Source organism: Bombus flavifrons, chromosome 2 (genome assembly GCF_040668555.2).
Source record: "Bombus flavifrons isolate JBK064 chromosome 2, iyBomFlav1_principal, whole genome shotgun sequence".
Lineage (NCBI taxonomy): Eukaryota > Metazoa > Arthropoda > Insecta > Hymenoptera > Apidae > Bombus > Bombus flavifrons.
In genome coordinates, this window is record NC_138443.1 from 19,604,349 (window position 1) to 19,613,465 (window position 9,117).

Consider the following 9,117-nt stretch of genomic DNA (forward strand, 5'->3'; position numbering starts at 1 on the left):
CTAAGGGAATTTCATATAATTTATGTAATTCAATTCATCATTCTCTTTGCGTCGCTTAAACCTAATAAACTACAGAGTATAATTACGTTTACGTTGTCGGACAACATGGTTTCTCGATTATTTTAGACATCGTAAATCGGTTCGCGTACTCTTCTAAACTTTCGTTTTATCAACGATTGAAATTTCTTATTTAACAGGATCGATTTCTATCGTCGAGTTCGTTTAACGGAAAACGTTTAATTCAAACATTCGAAATTTCAACGCGAAGCTAACGAATTCTTTGCCTCGAAATTTGTCGTGCGTAGAAATAAGTAAAGAAACGGTTCTGATAAAGTTACATTTTAGTAACTGGTCGAGTTTCGAAGAAACGAACTTTGGGTCGATTTTTTCGCGAAAAGCTCTCGATCATTTACCCCGACAAAGTTCGGTACTTCAAAGTTTAAATTTGAACATTTGCCACTACTTCGATCGCGCGATTTCGATTTAGGCCGGGAAATAAGAAGCGATATTTCTTACGTAGTGACAGCGTAACGTCGTACGTGTTCGAGGATTGGTCGCGTTTCCTTGACGATTCGAGGCGTCCACGGGTCGACAACTCGTCGATCGTCGTCAGGAATCGCGATACCGATGCGATAAACGGCGATAGACGCAGACCGCCCGTGAACAGGCACCATCTGTCGTTCGCCACAGCAAGCTTGTACCTTACGCGCGGTCTACCTTATCCTTTTAGGAAAATACGTTCTGTCGTGCATCGTTCCGTTTAGATAAGCGACATTCGAAGTAGGCCTATCGTTTCGCGATATCGCATTCGCCACGATTCATACCGCCGACTACACATACGTCCAGCTTCGACCCCGCCAATACGATCGCGTTTCATTTTCAGAACTGCGAAACCCTGAGGTGTGCCATTCCGGGAAGGGGTTGCGTGTCCGCGAGGAAACCAGCGGCGGAGGGCACGCGTTGCGGAGAGAACAGAGTAAATTATTGCCTGGAAATATGCAAAGACAAATTAACCACTACCTGTCCCTGATCTCGGCAGTTGATCTCTCCACGTTACTTAATTTTACTCGGCTAATGAAAATACCGGAGGATCGACGACTCGATCACCCAAGACGCTTCGTTTCACAGATATTTCTGTATCGTAGATGCGACGACGATAAGAGGGACTGTCCGTTTTTACGTATCCAAGGCCGTATTTCATTCCGAACGGGTTAAAATTCTTAAAGAAGGATGCGACGGGACTTGCTTTCGAAATTGATCACTCGCGTAAAGTAGAGACGTTTTTACGAAACTCGGTAGATTATCGCTCCCTCTCCTTAAAGAAATTTATAATCCCTGGAAGAGGAATAAACGCTCTTATAAATAAGCCGGTAATTACACGGAAAAAGTATCGCGCTTCATCTTCAAGCTCGTATTCTATCGTACGATCTATATTACGGCCAGCGAACGCTCGCATTTACATATCTGAATTACTGCAAGGTTTCTCGAGTAATGGATAGTGTAAGAGGGTTAACGATCCGGGACATCGGAGGGGTGGATTGCAAGCTTTTGTCGGGCGTGCGACGCGGCATCACGCGTCCCGACGCGGTCGATTGCGAAAGAATTACGTGTACGTTTCTGCGTTGCAACGATACGTATTGTTTAGATATGCGATAATTCTCTATAAATACGCGAGCAGCCGTTTTACAGCAAGACTTTTGCAAGAAACTGGTCTAGTAGGGGCCGACGGTAAAACCGACCCGGATAAAAATCTCCTTCTCGGTCGTTTGAATTTCAATGCAACTCTGATTAAGACATTGCGCCTGCCACATGCGGAGCAGCTGTTTTTTCACCTAGCTTTCACCTCACGCGCTTTGCCAACCATGCCAACCGTGCTTCATCGAACATGCTAGGCTTATTCAGCTTGCATGGATCAAAGCGCTTGGAGCTCCGGTGCGTGGAAAACCAGCTATATATTTTGGGAAACGAGTCGACCATCGGACAAGAGAAAAATTACCTTCGTGTTCCACGCTCTCGTCGACTCGACGATAAACTTATTTTGACTAATCTTCTCGCCGCGGTTTTTAGGCCGTATCGTCCATAGCCCAGGCACCGATGTATCAATTTCACGTAATTAATTCGTAACAGTAATTTAAATCGCTTAAAACACGAATATCGCGCTTATGGTAAATATCGAAACGATTGGTATATAGCGAATGCGAAATTTATTTAACGTTCGAAACGAATGGACCACCCAGTCGCTGTTTCCATCGGTGTATAACGTCGGTTTATATATATTTAGAGGTAACTGTCAGTTTGTCTTTCAAGAGCCGGCGAAAGACTAGATTCAATAAGTATGCAAATTTCCCGCTATATTTGACTCCAGATGATACACGATGTCAAAGTGGTGCGAAAGTTCGCGTCGCAGAGGGAGGCCGCGTTCGGGTTCATAACGCGTTAACGCTCGTCTTAGCCACCGAGCAAACTCCTCGTTCAACCGTAATACAAACCTGTCTCCGAAATGAATAGCAGATAAGAGAAAAAATAAGCTTGCTTATCGCGGAGGATAAATTTAATCAACTTGCAAAGTAACGCCTTCGCAGTTGCTTCTTGAGAAAATCGAGGTACGAAACGAAGATAAATGTCGCGATGACAGAATGCCACGATAGATGCCTGCAACATGGTAAACGCACTAACGGTAACTCGATTCACAGATGCTTCGATTAATTTTCAAATAAGAAGAATAACAAAATTCTTACGAGGTGAACACATTAGCGAGTTTAAAATTTCTAATTGACTCGTAATCGATAAAAACGAGAAAAGTTGTAACGCGCGATTAAATTCGAAGTAGAAACCTTCGCGCTGATGAATCCCAAAGAAAATTTTCCTTAAAAACGACTCGTTACATATGAAAACAGCAGCGCTCTGCAAATTCACCTTATTGTTCCGTAACGGCTCGGTTATGCTATTTGCTAAGATTTTATTTCAGCCCTCGCGCGTTTTCTCGACAAGTTCGTCGAACTCGAGTTTGCTTAGCACGAATTAAAACCGCAACAGAGTCGGAATACAACTTACAGAGGACGCTGTTTTAAACCGAACGGTACGTACATAGACATTCGCAAAGAGATAATAATAAAGAAAAGTTTAACGCGAAAGCTCTCAACGGTGGTGCTATCGGAACGAGAGTCTTAGAACGCGTCACGATCGAATCAAAGGGTCGAGTCGAGCCGAACAAACTCCGAGCCGCGTTGTTACTTTCGCTTTCGTGTCGCTTCTCAGCGTCACTGTATATCGAGTTTAATTATTCGCAAAGGACGAGCCGACGAACGAATACTATCCTTCTTCTCATTCGCGACCGTTTTATCACGTTTCTGCGGGTTTTCCAGCATTCTCGAGTCATTCGTTATCGAGAAATATTTTTGGTCTCCTTCCGTCACGTAGCGAAACGTGATCGTACAACCACAGCCGGTATTCCGTTTGATAAATCGATTTTTCGATTCAAGTAAAAATCAGAGTGTGACGCGATTCTCTTCGCGAGATCGTCGAATCTCGAATCTTCCTAAAACCTCGTGAAAAGGAACGACGGAAGCACGGCTGGTTTATTATTCTGACTATGCGATAAAGGTACTTTCGAGTTTCTCCAGTATCCTTATGGAATTCCGATCGCTATGGTCTCTCGTGTAGGAGAATTAACTTGCGAGATCGTAACAGCGGATAAGTGTCGTCGTGTGTAATTCGATCATCCACGTTGTTCGAACGTACGTGTATTTTCCGCCACTCACAATTAAGACTGATCGAATAGTTTCGGAAAAATATACGGAAACAGTAGACGACAAACGGCAGGTAGTAACATCACGATGCAGCTTGCTTCTTTTCCCTTTCAATTTCGACGGCTGAGAAAAATTTGCGCGGCGAATCGAAAGATTTTTTGCTTTTTCCATTCAACTTGAAGACAGGAGACCGCAAAAAATATCGGAAATCGAAGAATTCGCTTTTCCTTCGATTTTCAACGTTATCCTTTGATTTGAACTTTCAACGGTTCATTTCGATGGTAATTTTTCATTTCTGCATTTATCTTCGACGAATTTCTTTCCCCGGTGTTTAATGTTTCGAAATATTTTTTGTTTATAACAAAGATGCGACGACGCGTCAGGATCACTCGGAATAATTTCCCTCCGCTCTTTCGACGAAACTCTTTTATTTAAACAGATTCTGTTCGGCTATGTCAGAGAAAAGAAACATGCCCATTTTCGTTGAAATTTCCATAACGCAACGATAAGAGGAACGGAGAGGCGTAACGATCGTTAGACGGCTCGTGACGCGATTAATTTAAAAACGGTGACAGGTTGGTCGAATTGATCGATAATTAACTTTGCAGTGGTGTTACGGAATGAAATGTCTGTTGGTCGGCGAACGACCAGGAGTCGTAGACGGTGGTTGGGGTAGCTGGTCAACTTGGAGTCGATGCTCCCGAAGCTGCGGTTCCGGTGTGGCTTTCTCAGTCAGACGATGTATCAATCCTTCGCCATCCAACGGCGGGGCTTACTGTCGTGGTGACAGAAAACGTCATAAAATATGCGCCACCAAGGTTAGTAACACCGGAAAAGTCAAGCAGAGATATATCGGACAGAAATATATTCTACGGTAAAATCGAAGCTTATCGAAGTTTCGTTCATCGTAACGCGTAACTTGTCGTATATACTCCAATTCGAAAGATGGAAAACATTTTTACTAAGCTTACAAGATCTAAATCGCTATCGTTTCCACGACTTTCGAGAAAAAACCGCGTCTCTCGAAAAAAAACGATTTACTCTGAAAACATTCGCTGAAAATGCGTTTCGTTTATCGAATCCGAGAGAATCGCGGCAAGTCGGCCAGGCTGACGATACGAATAAGAAAACAGCCGGGAAAACGCGTGCACGGTTAACAAGAGAAGTTACTAAATTGTACGTTTATCAACGAAGACACGGAGATCTTTTCTTCAATTTGGTTTTGATACACCGTTACGATGTACAGATTTATTCGCCGTCGACGTAGAATTTTCAGCCGATATCTACGTAACCATTTTCCTATGTTATCCCAAGCAAATCTCAAGTTGGGTCACCTTGCACAACCACCATGTTCGTCGTTAAAACTTTTACCGAATTCCAGCCGTGCGACGTCGACGCGCCGTCCTTCCGCGACGTCCAGTGCAGCGAGTTCGATAACTGGATCTTTCCAGAAGACGGGAAACTTCACCGATGGACCGCTTACAAGCTACCCGAGGGTAACTAGCTCGTCGATATATCGAATTCTTCGTCGATACATCGTCTCCGGCTATATAAGTTACTTACACGAGTCGATCGGCAGATCTGCAAGCTTCGGAAAATCCGTGCGGCCTTTACTGTTTAAGCGAAACGAACGTGGTGGCCTCGCTCCGACCGAGAGTCATCGACGGGACCACCTGCTACAGGAGTATTCGGGACATCTGCATCGGAGGTGTCTGTCGAGAGATTCCCTGCGACCTGAATATGGAGTCGAACGCCGTGGAAGATGCGTGTGGCGTCTGTAAGGGTAATGGCACTTCGTGTAGCCTGAAGGAGGCCGTGATAACGATCGGTCCGGCGTCTCGTGAGTGTAATTACTCGATTCTTCCTCTAGATGATTTCTTCCCTTTTCGAAATATCGTCGCGCGTTTCATCGTATTAGCCGGCCTTTAGTCTTTATAACTTGTTTTACAGTTATTCCGACGCTTTATTACCGACTGAGGTGGGTCGTTCAGCATTCTTTCGGGCAGCGCACTATCCTCCAAGAACTTGCGCATTTTTCAAACGTACCTACGCGTTATTTTAATTACGTCTGCTTTTATTTCGTTTTGTAGATACTTCGATGGCGATACACCAATATCGTTAAAATCGTTTTCCTTTCCAAGATTATTAAGAATCACCGAAAGTCAAGAGCTACGAGTAAGCGTCGAACTGGCCGCTTAAAAAATATCATACGTTTTTATTTTAGGTTCGATCGCTTTACCTCGTCGTTAACATACAACTTTATCGATCGAAAAGTTTTCTACATCGTACGACTAGGCACTTTCCGTGGAAAATTAATTTAAATTTGTAGAAACTCGTCGGTTTCAATCGTAAAGGCAAAGAGAGGAACGTGGTATGAGAAGAATAGTTTATGCCCCGATCAAAAAATGCCGAGAGTTTGATTTAATATAAAAGCCGGCGAAAGTTTTTAGACACGGAAGAATCTCTAATCGCGATAAATAAAACGCCGGCTAGGGAAGTTGAAATTCCTCACGGATAAAGGCACTAGATCCGTGAAAAGTGCGAGAACTTTCCAAGGTATTTCCCAAAGAATCTCATCCGTTCCCTCGGCTTTCGAACCAGACCGATATAACCTATCAGCGAATAAATCTCGTATTCGCGATCCCTCGAATCGATACTGCACGTCCCACTCGGTATAAAACTTCTAATAATCGAGGGGGCAAAACTTTCAATGGCAGAGCCGAGGAAAGTAGTGGACGTCCCGGTCGGCGCGACCAACGTCCGGCTAGAGGAGATCGAGCCCTCTAAATCCAGGATAGTGGTGAGGACCAGAGACGGAAAACCGTTAATTGATGGGTAAATTGACTTCCGCTAAAGAACTTGAACACCTTGACTCTCGAAAGAGTAAAATATTTCCTCTCTTCGACGTATTCTTTTTAAAGGAATCCTAGATTTTATATCACCGTACCGTAAAAACCGATAGAACGTTGTTTTATTTTTTGTTTCTCATACTTAACGTCGATCGGTTCTTTGAGAATGTCGTCGTTTAGAGAAACGCGGAGGAGAGAAAAGAAACGTATCTATTAATCGTTAAAACGTCCGATTAAAGAACACGAGTCTCTCCAGACGTACTTCGTGCTCCTACTCGTGCGATATATACTTTGTGTATTCGGCGTACGTTTGATTTAAGCGCATTTAATCGTTGCTTTTGTTTTTTCATTATGTGCGATCATTTCAGGGATCGTTTAGGAATGTTCGATGTGGCGGGCACGAGGGCGTGGCTAGGAACGATAAGAGCGAGTCAGGAGGTTCTCAGCATACCGGGACCAGTCACGAAGGATTTGCTTATATTGGTAAACATAACGAACGCGGTCCTCTAATTAGCCAGCCTGACAGATTGATAAGGTATCTCGAACACGGTGTCCAAATTTGGACACTTCTTATCGAGTCGTGCTACGCGTCGATATCTTGAGTAGCGAAACGAAGAAAGTTCTGTTCAACGCCACCTAACTAATTCCTAATTGCTATTACGCGATATTCGCGCCTGCTTCTATCGCTACCACTCGCACTTACGCGACACTATTCGTAAAATCTTCCAAGCGGTCGTTAGAAGGAACGTTACATTCCGACCCGGTATCTTTGTTGCTGCTACTATCGACGATAAACGAGCAGGTTGTTTAAATCCAACGAGATTCCTTCGTTTTCCAACCGAATCGTTCGAGTACGAAACGCAATTGTTCTCTTATCGTTAGAAATCACGGAACTTTCGAACCAAGTTTCGAAAACTGAGAGTCAACATATTTACTCGAATAGTAAATTCGTATTTGGCACTCGCGTCTATATCCCTTTGAACAGAGATTTCCGCGAAATTACAATAACTCTGATTATCGTAACGTACTTATCGTTATAATATTTTTCACCTACGTAACTGTGTTTACCAACGAACAACTGCTCGCCTGGAATGTTTCCCCTGAACTGTGGAAAAGTGGTTTCGTTGCTACGTACTCGGCATAATTTCGTTGCCCGAGTAAGTTGTTTCATCGAATAGATTCTGCCGAAAGAAAACGTGACGGTGAGGTATTCGTTCGGTGTGAAAGAAAAGAGCCCTCGTAAGCCGGAGTTTTCATGGGATTTCGTCGACTGGGAGAAGTGCAGCGCGAATTGCGGACCCGGTGAACAGATTTCCAAGCCTCGCTGCTTGGAGAAACTCGCTGGCATCGTGGATGAGACGTTCTGTAAGAGCATCCCGAGACCGGAGGAAAAAGTGAGACCCTGTTATCGAGCACCCTGCCTGCCGAGGTTAGAGCGACACGTTCGTTAGATACTTTTAATTAGAAAATTCCAAAAGTCGAGCGAATACCGCCGAATTGCTTAAAATTTCAATCACGATGTCCTCGTTAATATACAACGTTGTAAGTTTCGAGTTTCAAAGCCGAGAAACCTAAGACAGAAAGCGAGCAATGTTTGTCCGTGTGATCGCCGAATGTCGAGAAAAGGATCGAAAGATCTTTCGCGCGACGACGAGAGATTTCGTCCAAGGAGAATACGATCCATCTAGTTATTCTAATTCGTTGAAACTTACGTTGCTACTCGTAACGATGTTTATCGCAGATGGATGATCGGTGACTGGCAAGGTTGCACATCCTGCGTCGTTGGTTGCGAGAAGAGACGAGCCGTCAAATGCGTACGTCCTGTCGGCCACTCCGAGCTGGATGTAGATATTATCGCTGACAGCTACTGTCAAGGACCGAAGCCGAAAGAACGAGAGTTGTGCACTAGCCGAGAGAAACGAGACAACGTTCTCGCGAAACACGAGCAAAAGGACAAAAGTACCGGCTCTCAGTCTCGCATTTCCTCCGTCCAGTAATCTAACGATCAATCGCGTCGTTAAATCAATCACCGAAGGTGAACACGACTACCAAGCGTTCGAGCCCGCTAAAATGATTCAATCGACCTCGCTCGACTAGTTTTTTCCGTGTTTCTATATTTCCTTGGGAATTCTACCATTAACATCTTTCGTCCAATTTCATTCCTTAATACGTAGTTATTTCTACGGCATTTTCATTTATTTATCGACGCGTAACGTTATGCATGAAAAAAGAACAGGAAAGTGAAAGCAATTATCCGTCGTACGATTTAGATGACGAACGTTTCTCTGAACGGAAATTGGGAACTCGGATGAAGCAAGATATGAAAGCAAAGAAACCTGACAACGTGAAGAAAGGCGAGGTCGTGATCGACACGGAAAATATTACAAATTTAACGCTCACCATCGTCTTGGAACGCGACGAAGCAAACGACGCCCTCAACTTTCCTAAGAATTTCGAGCCTCAACCGCCAGGCAATGGCACGGAATTTACTTTAGTTGGTATGGATGCGGTCAGATATA

The 9,117-nt window shown here is 44.0% G+C and overlaps 2 protein-coding genes across 2 annotated transcripts in view; both read left to right on the forward strand.

The window, feature by feature from the left end:
• Positions 1 to 8,595, forward strand: part of LOC138189739 (A disintegrin and metalloproteinase with thrombospondin motifs 7) — a 42,059-nt gene extending 33,464 nt beyond the window's left edge. Inside the window, exons 9-15 of the mRNA XM_069131873.1 lie at positions 4,358 to 4,567; positions 5,131 to 5,245; positions 5,329 to 5,589; positions 6,467 to 6,584; positions 6,967 to 7,081; positions 7,777 to 8,027; positions 8,340 to 8,595. Coding sequence (XP_068987974.1) covers positions 4,358 to 4,567; positions 5,131 to 5,245; positions 5,329 to 5,589; positions 6,467 to 6,584; positions 6,967 to 7,081; positions 7,777 to 8,027; positions 8,340 to 8,595 — 1,326 coding nt within the window. The remainder of the gene's footprint in view (positions 1 to 4,357; positions 4,568 to 5,130; positions 5,246 to 5,328; positions 5,590 to 6,466; positions 6,585 to 6,966; positions 7,082 to 7,776; positions 8,028 to 8,339) is intronic.
• LOC138188251 (A disintegrin and metalloproteinase with thrombospondin motifs 7) overlaps positions 1 to 9,117 on the forward strand; it is an 89,241-nt gene that overhangs the window by 1,874 nt on the left and 78,250 nt on the right. The window lies entirely within an intron of this gene.